The 19420-nt window shown below is 56.7% G+C and overlaps 3 protein-coding genes across 18 annotated transcripts; 2 read left to right on the forward strand and 1 right to left on the reverse strand.

The window, feature by feature from the left end:
* Nucleotides 1–58: 58 nt before the first annotated feature.
* Nucleotides 59–6502, reverse strand: EXOC3L1 (exocyst complex component 3 like 1). Of its 12 annotated transcripts, none has more exons than XM_058708969.1 (14): nt 6400–6502; nt 4777–4959; nt 4392–4552; nt 4078–4297; nt 2905–3517; nt 2709–2826; nt 2442–2567; nt 2242–2342; nt 1924–2034; nt 1117–1246; nt 867–989; nt 634–789; nt 418–542; nt 59–337 (listed from the first exon to the last, which is right to left on the reverse strand). In XM_058708969.1, exons 1-14 carry the CDS (start codon nt 6443–6445, stop codon nt 148–150), a joined length of 2403 nt encoding a protein of 800 aa, XP_058564952.1. In that variant the 5' UTR covers nt 6446–6502; the 3' UTR covers nt 59–147. The 12 variants fall into 12 exon arrangements, 11 of the variants coding, with proteins under 11 accessions (XP_058564952.1, XP_058564951.1, XP_058564944.1 ...); XM_058708968.1 differs by having other exon boundaries at nt 4392–4567; XM_058708961.1 differs by having other exon boundaries at nt 634–1246.
* Nucleotides 6503–6797: 295 nt separating this feature from the next.
* On the forward strand, nt 6798–13532 carry E2F4 (E2F transcription factor 4). The gene is made up of 10 exons (XM_058708993.1): nt 6798–6947; nt 7385–7494; nt 7636–7797; nt 8114–8157; nt 8865–8926; nt 9145–9442; nt 9914–10114; nt 12181–12228; nt 12434–12478; nt 12577–13532. Exons 1-10 carry the CDS (start codon nt 6813–6815, stop codon nt 12690–12692), a joined length of 1221 nt encoding a protein of 406 aa, XP_058564976.1. The 5' UTR covers nt 6798–6812; the 3' UTR covers nt 12693–13532.
* Nucleotides 13533–13757: 225 nt separating this feature from the next.
* Nucleotides 13758–18309, forward strand: ELMO3 (engulfment and cell motility 3). Of its 5 annotated transcripts, XM_058708974.1 has the most exons (20): nt 13767–13997; nt 14129–14169; nt 14270–14342; nt 14552–14602; nt 14790–14959; nt 15045–15144; nt 15237–15388; nt 15479–15557; nt 15686–15736; nt 15825–15947; nt 16044–16175; nt 16277–16378; nt 16481–16589; nt 16697–16833; nt 16929–17092; nt 17202–17314; nt 17419–17523; nt 17624–17706; nt 17798–17884; nt 17973–18309. In XM_058708974.1, the coding sequence occupies exons 1-20, from the start codon at nt 13920–13922 to the stop codon at nt 18183–18185; spliced, it is 2163 nt and encodes a 720-aa protein (XP_058564957.1). In that variant the 5' UTR covers nt 13767–13919; the 3' UTR covers nt 18186–18309. The 5 variants fall into 5 exon arrangements, 4 of the variants coding, with proteins under 4 accessions (XP_058564960.1, XP_058564959.1, XP_058564957.1 ...); XR_009256175.1 differs by lacking the exon at nt 17973–18309 and having other exon boundaries at nt 13759–13997; nt 17610–17706; XM_058708976.1 differs by lacking the exon at nt 16044–16175 and having other exon boundaries at nt 13766–13997.
* Nucleotides 18310–19420: the final 1111 nt, after the last annotated feature.

The raw sequence follows: 19420 nt of genomic DNA on the forward strand, positions 1-19420 counted from the left end.
GCCCATATCAGGACTGGAGCCAGGATACCTTAGGCGTATTCACTGAGCGTCGACCCCCTAGTCTTTACACTTTTATTTCATCCCCCTTCCCCAATACACAATTCAGACATCCAGGAGCTGTGGCTGTATTCCAGGGGCAGCCGGGCGTCAGGCACAGGGCCCGGAGGGAAGGCAGGAGGACAGCGCAGGAGTAGGTACTGGCACGAGGCTAAAGAGTGCGCGGTGACCCGCAGAGAGAGAGGGCTGTGGGCCGGCCTGCAGGGAGCTGAGTGCGGCCAGGCGCTGCTCTCGGGACACATCCCCGCGCAGGTCCAGGAGGGCAGAGACATGATCCTCGCTATGGGGACCCCAAAGAGGTGTGTGTCAGCTCCGCCCCGTTCCTCCTCCCCATCCCCCCACCAACACCAGTCTTCACACCTCACGTCGGGAAATTTTTGTCGTAGGCCTGCCACCTCGAGGCCGAGCAGCATGGGGTCACGGAGGTTCAGTAGATCCCGCAGAGAGAGGAGCACCGGTGCGCACTGAACACTCTCCTCCAGGCCCTGAGCACCCCAGAGTAGGTCTCGAGCCCGCCCTCGACTCCCACCCAACCACTGAGACTCCCGCCCATCTGCTCGCCTAAGGAGCTCTCACCAAACCAAGGAAAAGCTCCCGAAGCTGGGCCGCATCGTTCTGCAGGCGCTGCGCTGCCTGGATCCTCTCGTCGGCTCCTCGGCACACTAGGCGGCCCTGCATCAACGCACGTAGGTACTGCAGTACCACCGTGCGCTCCGCCTCAGCCAGGAGAAGCTGCAGAGAACGCAATGAGTCCCAGACGCCTTTCCTATGGGCGCTTCCCTGCTTCCCAGCCTCTCCCTTAAGCGCACCTGGACTGCAGGATTCCGCACTCGCCTGAAATCCTGGCAGAAGCGCACCGTCCGCTCGCATACATCGTCCAGCAGCTCTGGGCTCGACAGCCACCGGCGCGAGGGCAGAGCTTCGAACAGGGGCTGGGGGGTGGGGTTGGGCAGAGACGGGGCTGGAGGAACGTTCAGACCTAGCATTTCCCCAGCAGAGACCCATACATATATATGCTGTATCTCCTCCTCCCACCCCCATCCCCACCTGAAGACTTACCTGGAGCTCCGCCAGCAGCGCCTCCAACACCAGGCGGCAGATCCTCCTCTGCAACTCGTCCAGCCCTGCCTCCACCAGAGCCAAGTCTCCTGAACCCGCCCCGTCGGGGTGCAGGACGGACAAGGAGGAGCTGGACCGACCAAAAGTTATGGCTTCAGGACCAAGGCCAAGGCCCTCACGGCCCTCTGTTGTCTAGCCACGCTGACGCCACCTACTGGCGTAAGTTTGTGGAGGGAGGGGGCACTACCAAAGATCTGGGCCTTGGATTGAAGCTGGGAGTGATAGGCTCCGACAGCTAGAAGAAACCCAGCCAGAACTGCCTCTAATTTGCAGTGTAACTTTGCGCAAATCACGTCTTTTGGTTTCTGTTTGGGTAAGGGAAGCCTTAGGAGTGAATAAAAAATCACCATTAACTTGTTTGTCCTCTCTGCCCCCACCTCAAAGAACATAAGACCTAAAAGGAAGGGAATTTTTTTTCTGTTTTGCTCACAATTGCAACCACAGCCATTATTATGTGGCACAGAGTAGGACTTTGATATGATACTATGTGCCAGGTAGGCACTGTGGTAGGTACTTCACATCTATTTTCTTATGTGATTTTCAGAACGTACCTTTATTACCCACATGATACTTATGAAAACAAGATTCAGAGAGATTAGGTAACTCACTCAAGGTCACACAGCAATTAGTAGAACTAGGATTGGACTCCCAGGGTTAAGTGAGTCCAAAATTTCTAATGGTCTAGTGTGGACTGCGTCCATACCTAATTGGGGTTGAATCAGCGGTTGTGTGGAGGCCTCCTAGTACCTGAGTGCTGACTGGTAGTTGAGGGTGGCCAGTAGGTAGGGCACGTAATGAGGAGCCATTGCTTCCCCCCTGATGTGGTCTTGGGAGAATCGGATCAGAGCATCACTAAAGCTGCAAAGGGCAGAGATAGTTCCTGTACCTGTCACTCTGGTGCCCCCACAACCTGAGTCCCTGGTACTCCAGCCCCACCTCCAAGAGACTCAAGACCTTGTTTTGAAGGAGCCCCTTCCCACTGGTGTGCCTTATTCACTCAGAGACCCTTAAGGCAACCCCAAGAGCCGGGCTACGGGTTGGGAGTGGGTCAACGCCTTGGCAGACCTCCTCAGGAACGTGCCCAGTTCTGACAGCGCCATGCCATGCACCCGCCGCTGCAGTGACTCACTGACCAGGCTGGTCACGCGAATGTTCTCTTCCAGGATCTACAGGAAGAAATGGGTGGCCCTCAGCAGAGTCCTAGTCCTTCTCTCCTCCCCTTTCCCTATGGGGGCTTCCCACCTGCCTGGTCTCTTCCCACCCACCTGGAGCACTATGGCCGGCAAAGGTGAGTGATAGAAGCCAGAGGAGTCTGTGCCAGGTTCCTGCTCTCGGTTCCACTCAGCTACCTCCCCATCCAGTGCCTTCTGAAGCCACTGGGCCACATTAACCTGGGGGAAGGGGCAAAGGGCAGCAGGATACTGCTGTAGCAAGGCACTGCTGCTGCTAGAGACAGGGAGACCTGTAACTCTACAGATACAGGCCCACAGCTGGTGGCAGAGCTTCTCTGTGCGTGGGCCCCAACTACTCACCTGGATTTGGGTCACAAACATTGCCTCCAGCTGTTCAATGTTCTCCGGAGTCAGGAGGGGCTCCAGCTGAGACACATCAGCCTCAGGCCCCAACTCCAGGCTCCCCATCATTTCTGGCCTGGAGGTGGGTAGCCCAGTGTCACTCTGAGCCCCAGCCTCTGATCCACCCACTTCTCATTGCCCCAAGGGTACTGACCCCAGGTACACATGCAGTGTCCAATGCAGTAAGGCGAAGGCGTCAGCAGCTCCTAGCTTAGGCCCTTCCAGCAGTTGCTGCAGGCAGCGACGCAGTCCACTGTGCAGGGTGTGGGCCCAGAGCCGCACCACCTTGTAGTGTGGTGGGCAGCAGGGTGCCACTAGTGCTTCAGCTGTGGCCAACTCAGCTGGTAGAGCCACCCGCAGAGCCTCCAGCCTCCCTGCCAAGGCCCCTGGCTCAAGCAGCAGAGGTGTCCCAAAGTGGGTCCTCTCCAGGCCCTCCTGCAGTGCCTGCAGACAGCGCCGCCGCCAGTCCCGGGGGGGCAGCTCCAGGGAGGTTGTGTGCCTAGCATCCACCTCTGCCACACGCACAGCAGCCACCAGCAAGGCTGGGTCCTCCCGTGCCAGCTGCCCTGCCACCCCCGCAGCCGCCTCCACAGCCTGGCCCAATGCCTCAGCTAGAGGGCCCAACCCCTCGAAGACTGGCAACTCCAGGCCCCCCAGAGGTGCCCACGTCTCCTCTTGCAGCTGCTCCAGCTCCCGAAGGCACACATATGCCTCCAAGAGCCGCTGGGCACCAATCAGGGTCCGTGTGTGGGCCACTGCAGCTGGCACTAAGAGGGGAGAAGATGAAACAGCCCTGAGTCTCAACCCTCCCACCTGTGCAATGGGTACAACAGTGGATGCTGAAGCCCTAGGGCTGGAATGATGTGTAAAATGTTTGACAACCAGTACAGCAGAGCACTGACCAATCTGAAAGGACCCAGGGAAGGGCCTAGAGGCCTGGTAGGCCAGGTGTAAATCCCTGAGCTGATGAAACAAGAGGAAGCGAGGGATCCTGGAGGCAAGGCAGGGAGGAACTCGGGGGGGGGGGGGGGCATGCTAATGGCTATTTACTCACTCTGTTAGGGAAGTATTTCAAAAAATTAGCAACCAAGGTGGCCAGAGCCACTTGACTGGGTCTCAGTCCTGACTCACACAACCTATGCTTGAGAATCCCAGAATAAGCTAATTTGTATCCTGCTTCATATGCCATTTGAGGCCTGAGTTACTCTCTCGGAGGTCCCTGCTGTGTCCCTCCATGCTATCTCCCACTAGTGCCCCAGCCCCTTGATCAGTGATGGGTGTTTACTGACTGTTAGTGGGCTGAGGCCCAGGGCCCCCACATTCTCACCTGCCCGCAGCCGGGGCAGCAGCTGAGACAGGACCTGCAGCTGCTTGTGCTGTGCAACTTGTTCTCGCAGTGGTTTTAGGGTCTCTGTGGCCTCCACCATACCCTGGAGCAACCCATGGGCCTGGTCTAGGGCCTCACGGGTTCCCTGCACAGCCTCAAAAGCCTGGGCCAGCTGCCACACACCAGTCTTCACGCCCTCCAGGTAGGACTGCACCACCGACTGTAGTGGGGAGACAGCTAGTGAGGCCTAGCCAGTCCTGCAGCCCATCCCATCCCCAGCTCTCCTACCCCCTGACCGATTGACCAATGCCCACCTTAATGCGTGCTTCCAGGGAACAGGTACGTTGAACTTCACGGCTGCGGTACTGGCCCAGCCTGGCCAGCTGCTCTGGCCGGTAGAAGATGCCCGAGGCCCATTTGAGTGCTGCTCCTCTGGCCAGCTGCTCCGCCCTCTCTTGCTCTGGCCACTCAGGCCCTGGGCAGGAAGACCCTGGGCAGCCTCATCAGCTGGGCAGGGCCTACAGGAAACGGCCCAAACCTGCTCCCCTTCCTACTTCTCAGACTGTCCCCCTAGGGCAGTCTGATCCATTCCTCTTGCTGCCCCATGGAGCTCCAGCCAGACCTGGCAAGGAGGCTCCAACCCCAACATTCCCATCTTTCTTGCCACCGTCCCTCCCTGAGCCCACCCAGGACTCATACCAGGGGGAAGTGAGGGCTGCATTTCATCCTTGGTTGCTGAGTCCATGGCACTCCCTGGAAGCACTGGAGATGAGGTAGGAGTGGGAGCAAGAGTCTGGGTTAGAGCAGGCAGAGTGGATTCTCTGAGCTGCAGCCTTGGTCTAGGCCCCTCTGAGAAGGAGGAAGGAGGTTCTTGCCCAGCCCCTCAGAAAATGGGAGGGAGGTGGGTGTGATGGGGAGGCAGCTGAGAAGCTTTTGCCTGCTCAGTTTCTCAGTTTTGCCCCTGCAGATGCCAAGCAAGGCAGGGAAGGCACAGGCCTCTGCTGGCCCCAGCTCCTGCTCTGAATTGCAGAGGACAGTTTGGTATGGAACTCACCAGGCTTGACCAGGCATCCAGTTCTTTCTCCTTTGAAAATAGTCTTGGCCTTGAAGATGGCCCTCTCCCCAGTCCTCAGAGCAAAGCTAGGTATTCTCTTCACTGTCTCAAGAGGCCTTGGTGGCTCCAGCCCACATCTTGGCACGCAGCAAAATTCCTCTCTCCAAGGAAACCTCTGTCCCACTCTGGGCCCAGGAGCACCCTCCTCCTTCCAAGGCCCCTCCCTCCCCAAGGCCAAATGCCTGAAAGGAAGGAAGCTGAGTCTGGCCCTTTATTCCCAACAGGAAAGAGCATCTGCATTGTGGGATGGTGTAGGGAGGGCTGGGCACCACTTCCTTGGGGGGAGGGGGTGTACTCCCTGTAACCATTGAGTCCTGACCAGCCCAAATAGGACCCCTTAGTGCTCAGGACACAGACGTGAACTAGAGGGCCCCAAACAGGGGTGGAGAGCAGGGTGTGCAAATACGGGTGCAGACAACATCACAGTAGGGAAACTGTGCCAATGGCCCCTCAGAGAAGGGTTGCACCTCTGCAGAGGACTGAGAGGCTACAGGCTATTGTGAGGAAGGTGTATGATGGGTGGTAGTGACAGAGAGGTAGAAGGGCTATGAAACCTATGTTTGTCTTGAGAGTTAAAGGGGGCCATGGAGAGAACCACAGGGTAGTAATAATATAGTGGAAGCTGGTTACCACCCAAATCCACCCTTCAGGACAAAGCCACCTGTTGCCCTAGCTGCCAGGAGTGTAGGTTGCTGAGGTGTCACAGCTGAGTCTCTCTGGTACCCTTGCCTCGACGGAGACCACCTTGGAAGAGCCACCCCAGTCTCAGTGCTCCTAGTCAGATAGTCTGAGGCCTCTATATAACTGCATCACAGTTTAATTCCCCCCTCTGCCCAGTTCTGCATGTCTTACTCTAAACTTCCCTGTAGGCCTGGCTCAAAGTCAGCTTCCCAAAGATCTTGACTTAAAATAAATGAAAATAGATAATGATGATATCAAGCATAACAAAATGGTGTCGGCCAACACATAATCCTTCCTACCTGCCAGGAGCTGCTCTAAGTGTTTTACATATATGTATGCATAGGTAAGCATGTTTGCATTGGCAGAAAAATGGTTATAATTTCAGGGCCTAGGAGCACAAGAGAAAGATGAGGCTGGGATCAGGGATGGGGAGTGGGAATGGAGACAAGTGGGCAAGCTACATGTAGTTACTGCTTGCTGTTTGGCAGGAAGTGAGGGACAGGAATAGGGTGAGTAAGCCCACATACTTGGGCAGCTTCCAGGAGCAGGTTTGGGGAAACACATTGGGTTCATCAGGCAGCATGGTCTCCTCTCCTGAAATGGGGACAGGGTGGCCACCAGGAAAGTTCCGGTGGCTCTCCATTCTCTACTGCCAGGGCTGCCCACCGACTTTTTCCACCTCCCTCTGCCCCCTGTCCTCTCATCCGGGATCCCGGGGTTGTTTTCGTCCTCTTCGGCGGCTAGATATTTGTTGATAGTCCCCGAAGTTTTGCTGCCGTGTCCACCGAGAGGAATTGCGCCGGATTCCCTGGGAGGGCGCGGAGCGGAAGCGGAAACAGCGACGCTGGCGCCGGCGGCCTGGTGGCCAGGAACGGAAGCGGAAGTGGCGGCGGCGCCGGCCTGGCCTGGCCTGGCTGAAGGGAGGCGGCGGGCGGGCGCGATGGCGGAGGCCGGGCCGCAAGCGCCGCCTCCCCCGGGCACCCCAAGCCGGCACGAGAAGAGCTTGGGACTTCTCACCACCAAGTTCGTGTCGCTTCTCCAGGAGGCCAAGGATGGTGTGCTTGACCTCAAGCTGGTGCGGCCTGGGCTAAGGGGCGACCGGGAGGATAGTGGACCAGGCAGGCCTGGACCGGTAGCGGGAATCCCTGGGACGGCCCAGCTGAGCTCTCAGAGAGCAGGCAGCCATCCGTGCGCTTTCTCACAGGAGGGAGGCTGGGAGCTGTTCCATTCAGTCAGTCGAGGCCATTGGGTGTCAGCTATGTGCCAGGCTCAGGGCTGCAAGTGCTAGTCCTCGTGGCCCCCCTCGGCTGATGGGAGAAGAACTTCAGAACATCAGTTCAGGCTGCACCAGGCCTTTTCCTGCCCCGCGGTCTTGAGCCGGTTTAGTGCCTGGAAAGAGGGTTGGGACTCAGGCCACCCTTTTTTCAGATCCTTTCCAGACCAAGTCTCAAAGTAGCTGGGGATACACCTGAGAGCAGGGATAAGTATCCTTCACTCTTTTCTGTCTGCCAGGCAGCTGACACCCTTGCCGTGCGCCAGAAGCGGCGGATTTACGACATTACTAACGTGCTGGAAGGTATCGGGCTGATCGAGAAAAAATCCAAGAATAGCATCCAGTGGAAGTGAGTGGGGGTATCTGGGAGGGCAGTGGCATCTCCTACCCAGAAGTGTCAGGGGTGTGGGGAGAAGGATGCAGGAGAGAGCATGGGCCATGGGACCCAGAGTTCCTGGTGGCTCCTCTCAGCCCTACTCCCTGGGCTCAGGGGCGTGGGGCCTGGCTGCAATACCCGGGAGATTGCGGACAAGCTGATTGAGCTCAAGGCTGAGATCGAGGAGCTGCAACAGCGGGAGCAAGAATTGGACAAGCACAAAGTGTGGGTGCAGCAGAGCATCCGGAACGTCACAGAGGACGTGCAGAACAGCTGATATCCTCCTGGCGGTCCCTGCTCCCAGGGAGTGGGTGAGGGGCCCTTTAGTCCAGCTGGGTTTGTTCTGTGGTGCCCAAGGCACTATCCACCTTGGGAGGATGATCCTGCAGTTCCTCACCAGGTCCCTGCTTCAGCCTCCCTCCTCAAAGCCCCTCCCCAACCAGTCTTGTCCTGTGATCCTTCCCCATGTAGACCCGAGGACTTTCTCTTGAGAGCTTGTATGTCAGATCTCTGCTAAAGAGCTGGGTTTTCTCTGTGGTCTGCCATTTATCACCATAGGCAGGGCATCAGCCGTTCTCCTTAACCCCCACACCTTGGCCTACGTGACTCATGAGGACATCTGCAGATGCTTTGCTGGTGAGCAGAGCCTGGGTAGGGGGAATTGGGGGTGGGGCTGGGCTGAACCACAGCCCTGAGCAGTGGGTTCAGTGCCAAAGGAGAGTTTTGTCTCTTAAGAGGGTTCCTTGGGCCTGCCCAAAGAGGAATCAGGCAGGGTAAGTCCTGGGTTTGAGGGTCACTGGGACCCCATGGAGGCCAACTGTATTGAAAGTGTACATGAATTCTGGGCTGAGTCCCTGGGTCAGTCCCCCTCTCCACTGTTCCCTGGGTTTGTCTTCTCAGGCATGACAGAAACATAAGGGGGAGAGAGAATGGGTATGCTCTTGCATTCTTGTATCAGGGGACAGTGGTGTTCACTTTCAGCCTGTAGTTAGTTGCATTATGGGTACAGGAACTGTTCCTTCTCCATTTTGCATTCCCCAGACTGATTTGGGGAAGGAACACTGGCCTTGGCCAGAACTTCTAGGGAACAGTCCCATCAATAAGATGCCCATGGCCAGCAATCCTTTGATCCACATGTTTGAACCCAGATTTTGTGGTTACTGACCCTTGGGCTCTTGGGAGGAGAAAAGCTTTAGTTCTCTGCCCCAGCCACTGTGGGGGTTGGGTGAAGCCTACTGTCCCTAAGAGACCATGATTTCCTTTCTTGATCCAAGGGATAGCCACCCCCATTCTCAGATTAGATTGAGCCCACGGGCCCTGACCTATTCTCCTTGTCATTCTAGGAGATACTCTACTGGCCATCCGGGCCCCATCGGGCACCAGCCTCGAGGTGCCCATCCCAGAGGTGGGTGCTCAGCCTGGGCAGGCGGGGTTGATTGAGGGTGGGTGCTGGCTGTGGAGCTTGATAAGTGCCGGGTGGGGCAAGTAGGGGGAAGCCTGGGTTTTAGGGTTATCTAGAAGAACGGGCAGCCTAGGGTGGAAGAGGGCACTGGCCCTGGCCCAGGGTCAGGCAGGAGCCAAGTGTGCTTCTAATTCTACCTGTCCCCCACCCCCCACCTCCAGGGCCTCAATGGGCAGAAGAAGTACCAGATTCACCTGAAGAGTGTAAGCGGCCCCATTGAGGTGCTGCTGGTGAACAAGGAGGCATGGAGCTCACCGCCTGTGGCAGTGCCTGTGCCGCCACCTGAAGATCTGCTCCAGAGCCCACCTGCGGTCCCTACCCCTCCACCTCTGCCCAAGCCTACCCTGGCCCAGCCCCAGGATACCTCACGCCCAAGCAGTCCCCATGTGACCAGCCCCACCCCTGTTCCTGGCATCATCGAAGCCCAGGGGGTGCCTGGTCCAGCAACTGAGATCACAGGTGAGGTGTAACGGGCAGCTGGTGATGGGATGATTTTGGGGGCCCGAATGGCAACATCTCTGTTGTGAAATGTGTACTCAGAGTTGGAAAAGACTTCGTGGGGGTTGTCCTTTTCCTGGTCTCTAGTTGGCCTCCCTTTGCTATGGTTATGAGTTGTTTTTAATAGGGAAGCTCTGACTGTGAAAGGGTGTATCAGTGGTGACAATTTTCCCCTAGATCCGTCTACGTCTCACTTTCCCTGGTCACCTCTCTTAAAGAGTAGTCACAGCAGCCATGTCTTCTGGGAGTCTTCCTCTTGGAGGTCTCAAGCTCCTGTCTCTTTTCGTGGCTCATTTCTAAGTTACCTCTTCAGGAACCTTGACAGTTCCTATCTCTCCTTGAGCTATCGTCATCCTGACTGGGTTCTAGCACAAAGCTTCAATGTCTCACTTCCTGCTCCCAAGTGACTGGGTTCGGGGGATCTGATTGCAGTGAGTGGTGGCCCTGGAACCAATAGCAAGGACAGTGGTGAGCTTAGCTCCCTCCCACTGGGCCTGACAGCACTGGACACCCGGCCGCTACAGTCCTCTGCCCTGCTGGACAGTAGCAGCAGCAGCAGCAGCAGCAATAGCAGCTCATCTGGACCCAACCCTTCTACCTCCTTTGAGCCCATCAAGGCAGACCCCACAGGAGGTAAGTGCTTGTCTCCTGAGGAGTAGGGGGAACCCAGCCTCAGCCAGTCCTAGGTCAGAAACAGTACGGGGGCTGGAACCAGCTCATCTGTCTCCTCAGCCAGAGCTGGCCAGCCCAAGGGTCAGCCCTGGCATCAACTCTTGCCTTGACACCAGGGTTCTGCCAGGTTGGGTGAGGAGCCTGGCCTTCAGCTTGGCAATGGTGCCCCTTTGCTCCCCTTCCTGGGTTACATGGAACTCCTGGGTCCCTCTCAAGCCCTGCCTGTCACCCCTTGCACTCAGGTGTCACAAAGGCATTACTGCTGTCCTGGAGAAGGGGCTGTGGTAAGGCCCTCAGTCTCCAAAGGTGGGCAGTGCCTTCCCAGGGGAGGTGATGTCATCTGCCTGGAGTCTTCTCTCCATCTTTTGATGTGAGTGTTTGCTTCCTCCAGGACTTTGTCTTCTTGGCCCACAAACACTGCTAAGTTTCTTCTCGCTAAATGACACTTTATCCTTTGTGTTTCCTCTGTCCCCTTCACTGTCTCCTCTCTGGACTCCTTGAACAAGTGATCTCTATTCCATTCTGTATCTTGGTCCCCTAGTCCCCCTTCAGGTTGCAGCAGTCAAGATCCCTGTATGCCAACCCCACGGTATGCCAGTGCTACTTCTGAGAAATTTCCTAGCCTTGACTACTGGCTCCAGCAGGTTTCTGGGCTAATTTATTCAGGTGCTTCTTTACTCCATGTTGATGCTTTTTACGTCTTTTGGCATTTATGATGCCAATTCTGGCTCTTATCTCTTGCTGGCTTCTGACCTCTCCCTGGCACTCCTATAAACCTTGGTGCTTCCCAGATCTCTGTCCTATTCTACAGCTGTGGAGGGCACCTATTCAGGGTAGATGAGTCCCCAACTTTCAGCTTGCCTAGTTCTTTTGCCTGAACTCCACACCTGTGCCCATGTGCCTTCCTGTGCACATCCAATGGGCATTTTGTTCCTGTGTCCTAAACTGAAACTTGCTTTTGCTTTTTTGCTTTTTCTGTTTGTTTGTTTTTTTAATATTTATTTTTGAGAGACAGAAAGACAGAGCACAAGTGGGGGAGGGGCAGAGAGAGAGGGAGACACAGAATCCAAAGCAGGCTCCAGGCTCCAACCTGTCAGCCCAGAGCCCAATGCGGGGCTCAAACTCACAGACTGCGAGATCACGACCAGAGCCGAAGTCAGACGCTTAACTGACTCAGCCATCCAGGCTCCCCGAAACTTGCTTTTTCTACTTCTGTGTCTACCCTACCATTGACCCTGGTCCCCCAGGCCTGACACCTGCATGTCACTCCTTTTCTGTCTCCTTCTGCTCCCCATCTTGCATTAGCTGAGTTTTGTTCCAGACGTCTCCCATTACTGGCTTCTATTTATCCTCAACACTCAGGGTCACTACTGGCTATCTCTATTCTAAACTCTTCAGCATCCTCCTTTTACTGTGACATTTCTGTCTTTACAGAGTGCTTCTAATGGCTTCTTAAGCCCTGCTGGATAAAACCAGAATCCCTACACCTAGCATATGAAATCCTCATGAACCAGCCCCAGCACTCTTCTCTGGTGTCATTTTCCTCTGCTTCCCACGTGCATCCTCCCAGTCAGACCTTTGTAGCAGATTTGTCACCCTGTAGCACCAGCCCCCCTATAAGTATCTGCTTCTTGCCCTGCCCAGTGACCTGGTCCCCAGGGTGTGATCTCTGAGCCTGGCATTGAGCAGGTGCTCAGCAAGGGCAGGGGTGAATGGGGCATCTTCCATCAGACAGGGCATACCTGCTGAACCCATAAAGGGAGGAAGTCTGCTGCCATTCTGCAGCAGTTCTGAGTTAGGAGGGCTATACCAGTTACCCACAATGGGCCTTTATTACCCTGAGCCCAGCACTGAGGAATTCACGTCTAGGAGGGGAGACTGACAATGCCAGCTTTGCCTGGGGCAGGGCCTCCATCTCCTCAGTTGTGTGGAGCCCCAAGATGGGTGATAGAAGATCTGAGGATGAAGGTTAGGGTGGGACCAGAATGGATCTCTGTGCTCTTGAGCATGGCTTTCTTGTCTTTCAGTTCTGGAACTCCCCAAAGAACTGTCAGAAATCTTCGATCCCACACGAGGTAGGGCTGCATTCTTCCATGGGGTAAAGGGTAGCTCATTCAGTCTTACGGCTGTTTGCTTGCGCTTCTGAGGATCTTTGATTGTGCTTGGTCCCTGGGCAAAGCGTAAAGTTCCTAAGGAATGGCTAGGGGGGTCCCCTTCATGGGCTTTGGTGGGTAGAGAGGCAGGAGCCAGAATGTAACTGAACTCTCCCTTTCTCCCCAGAATGCATGAGCTCAGAGCTGCTGGAGGAGCTGATGTCTTCAGAAGGTGGGTGGCCCAGGAAGGTGGGGAGCGGCGGTTGGCAGGGGGTGGGCAGCTGCTGGGAGGGGCCTTGGCCCAGAGTCTCAGCCTGATGCTCTCTGCAGTGTTTGCCCCTCTCCTCCGCCTTTCTCCACCCCCTGGAGACCACGATTACATCTACAACCTGGACGAGAGTGAAGGTGTCTGTGACCTCTTCGACGTGCCTGTTCTGAATCTCTGACTGACAGAGACATGCTCTGTGTGGCTCGGACACAGACTGTGTGACCTGGGGGCTGCCTGAGGACATCCCCCATTCTACCCCTACACAGCTTGAGAGCCACAGACTCCTGGCTTCCCCAGCTTTCCCTCACTGCAGTTCTGAACACAACTCCCACTCCTGCACGAGCACCTGTACCGTGCTAGGAAAGTAGGGGAAAGGGGCTCAGCCCCCTTCACCGTGGAGCCAACGTTTGCCTCTTCTTTTCTGGGGCTTTCCTCCACTTCATGCCCTCTCAGAGCCCAGGCTCAGCTACCACTCAGTGGCACAGAACCGAAGACCTGCCATCACCCCAATAGGGCAGCTTGTCCAACCCTACTGCCCTGTTCCAGCCAACCCCCACTCCCCCCCACTCTGAGGTGGGGAGCCTAGGGTGGAGCCTGATGCCCTCCGGCACCACCCCAGCCTCCTTCACTTTTCCCCACCCCTTGAACCCGCAGCTCCCCTTGGACCTCTGTGTGTATCCCCCATCTGCCTGGCCCTTAGCCCTGAGAACCTATAGGTAGGGTTGGGGTGGGGGGAGTGCTAACAGGAAAGAACAGAGAGGTCTTTAGCTAGAAATCTGGGCAAGTGAGTCCCTAAGGATTGGTCCAATCTCCTGCTGCCCTGTAGGTCTCCCTCTCCTCTGCCTGCCCCACCCTTGTTTATTCATTTATCCTCATTTAGAGCCATTTCCAGAGATTTAGAAAGATTTGCAGTAACGAATGGATTCCTATATAAAGATTATTTTTATACTTTTTGCAGCAAAAGGAAATTGTAATATTTGTACAGTGTGCGAGTGAATAAAGACCTTGCCTAAGGCTGTATCTGATCTGGTTTTTTCTGGGCCCCTCCCGGGAATTCTGCTGGATAGGTGGTGGGACCGGGTGGGTCACCTTGCCGGAAAGGGAGGTGTGGCTGCTCTGGCAACCCATCCTCCCCGCCCCCACCTGCCGCACCTTGGGGCGGGGCGGGGCCGCCTCTTGGGGCGGGGCAGGCGCCTACCCCCGGGACTCCAACCCGGAACTAGTCTGGCTCCCTTGGGAAGGCCGCGGCGCTTGTCCTGGAGCGAGCCTGACCGTTGAGTGCGGGCCACGGGGTCCAGGCCTTGGACAGGGAGACGCCCTCGTTCTCGGAGGCACCAGACCAGGCACGCCCTCGGCCGGAGGTTGGACGGTCTGGAAACTACAGGCGTCCCCGCCCAGCTGGACCATGGCGCCCCCGAGGAACGTGGTGAAGATCGCGGTCCAGATGCGTGACGCCATCCCGCAACTCATCCGGCTGGACCAGGTCACTAGGCCTGTCTGGCCTCCATTCACCCCACCACTCACCTCTGGGCCGCCCCCCTTCCCCTCGGAACTCCCAGGTTCCTTCCCAACTCCTCCCCACACCTGCCCCATAAGTGACCTCTTCACTTGCAGGCAAAGCCTCTGGCTGCTGTGCTGAAGGAGGTGTGCGACGCGTAAGTGCAGGCTAGCCAGGCGGGGGAGGGGATTGGGAGATGGGAGGGCAGAAGGGAGGGGCGCCCCCTACCTGCCTCACTGAGTCTCTGCTGCCCGCAGGTGGAGCTTGGTTCACTCTGAACGCTATGCCCTGCAGTTTGCTGATGGACATAGGAAATACATCACTGAGAACGTGAGTCTTCCACTCCCCGCCAGGCCCATATTCCACTGTGTGACATCCCCACCTCCTGCAAGCACACCTGGTCTTGATTACTCAGACTCATCCCACTGTCTGGAATGTGATCTTTTCCTGACTCCCAAACCCTCCCTCACCGAGAACCCCAATTGACCAGTTCTCAGAGCCCTTTTTGACTTCTCTCCCTTTCTTTCCATCTTCTCCAGAACCGTACAGAGATCAAGAATGGCAGCATCCTGTGCCTCAGCACTGCCCCAGTAATGCCCTTACTGATCCCACCCTCTTTTCCTGCTCTTCTTCTGTGCCTCCTTCCTGCCCACCTTCCTTTCTGCCCCAGATCTGGAGGCCGGGACTCCAACTCCGCAGTGCCCCACCTAGTGGACATCTGAGTCCCCACACCTCAGTTCTTCTACCCAACCTCCTCACCTCTCCCACCCCTGCCAGGACCTTGAGGCTGAGCGACTGTTGGGTGGGCTGCAGTGTGGGAGCCGTGAAAGGCGCCGGGAAGCTCTGCAGCACCTCGTCTTGCTGGCCCCAGACATGACCTTTGCCCAGGAGGTCATCAGCCGTGATGGGCTTCAGAGACTAGGCACCATCATTGAGGATGGAGATGAGTGAGCACAGGACTGTGGTGGGTGGTGGACATGGTGGGGCTGGGGGTCCTGGTCTGGTCCTGCTCAGCCCCATATGTCCCCCCAGCTTAGGGGAATTGCTGGCCCTTGCACTGAGGGCCTTCTTGGAGCTCATGGAACATGGCATGGTGTCTTGGGAGACGCTCAGCATCCCTTTTGTTAGGAAGGTGGGTTGCCTCTTCTAGGGGCAGCAGGGGTGGGGTCAGGATATGGCCTTCCATGGTGGTGAAATGCTAACAATCCCCTTCCCCTGTTACAGGTGGTATGCTATGTGAACATGAACTTGATGGATGCATCTGTGCAGCCCCTGGCTCTCAGGCTGTTGGAGAGTGTGACTTTGAGCAGCCCTGCCCTGGGCCAGCTGGTCAAAAGTGAGGTGCCACTGGATAGGCTGTTGGTACACCTACAGGTGTAAGTGTCTGGGGGTGGGGATGGAATACAGATGAGGGGTGTGGACCGAGACCCTGGATAGCCAGCTGAGCCCTCCTTTTCTTGCCCCAGGATGAACCAGCAGCTACAAACCAAGGCTATGGCCTTGCTGACAGCCTTGCTGCAGGGGGCCAGCTCTACTGAACGCAAGGTGAGTGTCCCATCTGGTGGCTGGCTGTGGGGGCAGGAGCTGGTGGGTACTGTGCTCTGTCCTGGGACTGCAGGGTGGGTGCTCATGGTGGGGCTAAATCATCTAAGTCCCTTTCCCACCCAACTCAGCACATGCTTGACTACCTGTGGCAGAGAAACCTTCGCCAGTTCATCTATAAGGTAGGGAGGACTGGGCTAGGCAGACCCCTCCCCACTTTCCCTCTCCCAGTAAGCTGACACTCACACCCGTGGGCTGGCTGTTCTGCAGAACATCATCCACAGTGCAGCACCACTGGGCGATGAGATGGCTCATCATTTGTACGTACTGCAGGCCCTTATGTTGGGGCTGCTGGAGCCACGTATGCGGACACCACTGGACCCCTACAGCCAGGTGGGTGCTTTTGGAGTGCACAAGGCTGGGGCCAGCTAGAGAATGGCCTTGAATCTATGATCCTGATACTCCCTTACTCCACAACAATGACCCCAGGAACAGCGGGAGCAGCTGCAGGCCCTGCGCCAGGCTGCCTTTGATCCTGAAGGGGAGTCTTTGGGCACCGGGCTGAGTGCTGACCGTCGCCGTTCCCTCTGTGCCCGCGAGTTTCGAAAACTGGGCTTCTCCGTGAGCAACCCCTCCCTAGCTCCCCACCCCTGCCTCAACCAGGGCTGCTTTGTTCCAGAGGCCTGGAGTCCTTACTGAGCTACCTGTCCCTCTTTCCCCAGAACAGCAACCCTGCACAGGATCTAGAGCGAGTGCCCCCTGGCCTGTTGGCCCTGGACAACATGCTTTACTTCTCCAGACATGCACCTAGTGCTTACAGCCGGGTCAGTGATATGGTGGAAGGGATACAGTAGGATGCCACCTAAGCAGAGTCTGTATTGCCTTAGCTGCGACTTCTATCCCATTCTCTGTTTCCACCACCCCAGTTTGTGTTGGAGAACAGCAGCCGTGAGGACAAGCATGAGTGCCCCTTTGCCCGGAGCAGCATCCAGCTGACTGTGCTGCTGTGTGAGCTGCTCCGCATTGGGGAGCCCTGTGAGTGGACTGGGCACAGCGTGTCCAGGAACGGGGGACGGAAGGGCAGAGAGGGCCAGGGGCTGCACACACTTTCTCCCTGAGCCCCTCCTGCCCCCCTGCTCCAGGCTCCGAAACAGCCCAGGATTTTTCACCCATGTTCTTCAGCCAAGACCAGAGTTTCCATGAGCTCTTCTGTGTGAGCATCCAGCTGCTTAATAAGACCTGGAAGGAGATGCGGGCCACCCAGGAGGACTTTGACAAGGTGGGTGGGGTGGAAGCTAGGAGACCTGAGCCAGGGCAGGGGCTCTTCTGAGTAGGGGTCCAGAGCATAGTACTGAGCTGAATTGGTGACTCCAGGTCATGCAAGTGGTGCGGGAGCAGCTGGCCCGCACGCTGGCCTTGAAGCCCAGCTCCCTGGAGCTTTTCCGAACCAAGGTGAACGCGCTCCCCTACGGGGAGGTCCTGCGGCTGAGACAGACAGAGCGGCTGCATCAGGAGGGCACACTGGCCCCTCCCATACTGTGAGTAGATGGGAGTGGATCCCCGTCCTGGCTCCACCTTCCTTAGTGCCCATGGGCCTTGCCCCAGTCCCAGTCACCAAGCACCGCCTCCCCACCCCTGCCCCACCAGGGAGCTGCGGGAGAAGCTGAAGCCGGAACTCTTGGGCCTGATCCGCCAGCAGCGTTTGCTCCGCCTCTGTGAGGGGACACTCTTCCGCAAGATCAGCAGCCGTCGACGCCAGGGTGGTTGAGGGGAGGGTGGGCAGAGAGTGGCTGGGTGGCTGGGTGGCTGGGTTGGGGTCAGGGCCCCTCTTGTCACTCCTTCCATCTTCCCTTTCTACCCACAGACAAGTTGTGGTTCTGCTGCCTGTCCCCTAACCACAAGGTGCTGCAGTATGGGGACGTGGAGGAGGGTTCCAGCCCACCCACCCCTGAGAGCCTACCTGAGCAGCGTAAGAATGGGGCAAGGGTCAGGATCAGCCACCTGCTCTCCCCAGACCATGTCGCAGGACCACCTGGGTCCCAGTGATCAGCCTAGCCTTCTTCCTGCAGTCCCTGTGGCTGATATCAAGGCACTGCTAACAGGCAAAGACTGCCCCCACGTCCGGGAGAAAGGCTCAGGGAAGCAGAACAAGGTGAGTGTAGTGGAAGACAGGGGCTCCTTCCCACCCACATCTGCCCTGCCCTGTTCCCTGCTCAGTGCTCTCAGCTCCCTGGCTTCCCCAGGATCTCTATGAGTTAGCCTTCTCAGTCAGCTATGACCATGGGGAGGAGGAGGCATACCTCAACTTCATCGCCCCATCCAAACGGGAGGTAAGTGTCTGGGCCAGGCTGAGCTGAGTTGGGCAGATGGACCGGGGAAGAGATGGGCAGGCCCTCACGGAGCTGGCCCTGTCCCCAGTTCCACCTGTGGACAGATGGGCTGAGCGCCCTGCTGGGAAGTCCCATGGGTAGTGAGCAGACTCGGCTGGACCTGGAACAGCTGTTGACGATGGAGACCAAGCTGCGGTTGTTGGAGCTGGAGAATGTGCCCATTCCTGAGCAGCCACCTCCCATCCCCCCGCCCCCCACCAATTTCAACTTCTGCTATGACTGCAGCATCCCTGAACCTTGACAGTGAGGTTGGCCGTGGGCCACAGCTGCTGGCACTGCGGCAACCATGAAGGGTGAAGGGTGGAAAAGCCCAGACATCCGGACAAACAGAGGCTGCAGCAGAAATAAAGTCTGCTTGGCTCTTATGTATGTGTCGAGCCAGTTCTGAACCTGTGGGCCAAGCCTGCCTTCAAGCTTAGCTGGCAAATGAGATGGGGCATCGGGTCAAGGTCACTGCTTGGGGCCACAAACCTGGGGAGCCGTAGCTGAGGGTATTCTGCAGGAGGCTGGAGACAAGCTGGACCTATTGTCCTTCCACAAGATGAGTCCTCAGCCTTCCTGAGTGCTGGGCCTGCAGAGAGGGATGGCCTGTGGTCTGGAGTGTCAGTTGAGGGACCTGTGGCAAGGAAGAAGGTGTTGTCCTAAGTGGATACCTTCCTGGGCAACATGAACAGGGGCCTAGTCTTAAAGCCATGTTTCTAAAAGGCTCCTAACAGTTTGAACTCAGTCCTCAGCCCTGGTTGGCCCTGCTCTTTGTCCTTTTCGAGGCCCTCTGGTGAGAGGCATGAAGGAATAGATGTGAAGCTGGGTCTGCTTTGTGCTGAAGGGCAAACTCAAGATTCCAAACCTGTCCCCTGGTGGTGGAAGGATGTGTTGATTCTGATGAGGGAATTCAGTGCAAGCCTTGCATTCTGAGTCAAATCCACTGCAGCAGCAGGGTGTGGTGGTGGCCACGGACAGGCAAGACCACTGGGGACAGAAAGTGGTGAGGAGTATTGGGCCCAGCTGGAGGTCAATCTCAGAGGCTAGCACACCAACCCACAGGGCAGGCTGAAAGCTGCCACCACTCTGACCTCCGTGCCTCTCACTACCGCTATTTCTCAACACCATCTCAGTACCTTTTTAACGGTATTGACCATCAACATGTTACCTTGAAAACTGATGAAATGGCATCTCTTTGGAGAATGTGCTGGGAGAGCACCTGTTTCTGACTCAGGCCTCCAGGGCCCAACATGCCCACTCCTACATTCAGAGACTTCCCACCACAGTTGGAGTAGTTCAACTTGCTATTGAGTTCAAAATGGAAATCGAGGTCAGGATCCCAGATGCAGTTAAGCCTTCTAATAGCATCAGTTCCTCCTCCCCAATGTCTCCACTCCTTTGTCCAGGCCACCAACATCTTGGCAAGAATCTCCTGACTTCCTGCCTTGCTCCTCTGGTCCTCAATACCCCAGGTCTTTCTCAAACATGAAGATC

Source organism: Neofelis nebulosa, chromosome 17 (assembly GCF_028018385.1).
Source record: "Neofelis nebulosa isolate mNeoNeb1 chromosome 17, mNeoNeb1.pri, whole genome shotgun sequence".
In the NCBI taxonomy this organism is placed as follows: Eukaryota; Metazoa; Chordata; class Mammalia; order Carnivora; family Felidae; genus Neofelis; species Neofelis nebulosa.

Excerpts from the sequence above, each read along its gene's own strand:
- EXOC3L1 (XM_058708960.1), bottom strand. The coding sequence starts at position 6,445 with ATGAACCCAATGTGTTTCCCCAAACCTGCTCCTGGAAGCTGCCCAA. Across the intron at positions 2,827-2,904 it reads ACACTGCATGTGTACCTGGG|GCCAGAAATGATGGGGAGCC; the intron begins GTCAGTACCCTT and ends ACCCACCTCCAG. Across the intron at positions 2,035-2,241 it reads CTGGGCACGTTCCTGAGGAG|CTTTAGTGATGCTCTGATCC; the intron begins GTCTGCCAAGGC and ends TGCCCTTTGCAG.
- E2F4 (XM_058708993.1), top strand. The coding sequence starts at position 6,813 with ATGGCGGAGGCCGGGCCGCAAGCGCCGCCTCCCCCGGGCACCCCAAGC. Across the intron at positions 8,927-9,144 it reads TCGAGGTGCCCATCCCAGAG|GGCCTCAATGGGCAGAAGAA; the intron begins GTGGGTGCTCAG and ends CCCCACCTCCAG. Across the intron at positions 9,443-9,913 it reads TCCAGCAACTGAGATCACAG|TGAGTGGTGGCCCTGGAACC; the intron begins GTGAGGTGTAAC and ends ATCTGATTGCAG.
- ELMO3 (XM_058708974.1), top strand. The coding sequence starts at position 13,920 with ATGGCGCCCCCGAGGAACGTGGTGAAGATCGCGGTCCAGATGCGTGAC. Across the intron at positions 15,737-15,824 it reads TTCGCCAGTTCATCTATAAG|AACATCATCCACAGTGCAGC; the intron begins GTAGGGAGGACT and ends GCTGTTCTGCAG. Across the intron at positions 17,093-17,201 it reads ACACTGGCCCCTCCCATACT|GGAGCTGCGGGAGAAGCTGA; the intron begins GTGAGTAGATGG and ends CTGCCCCACCAG.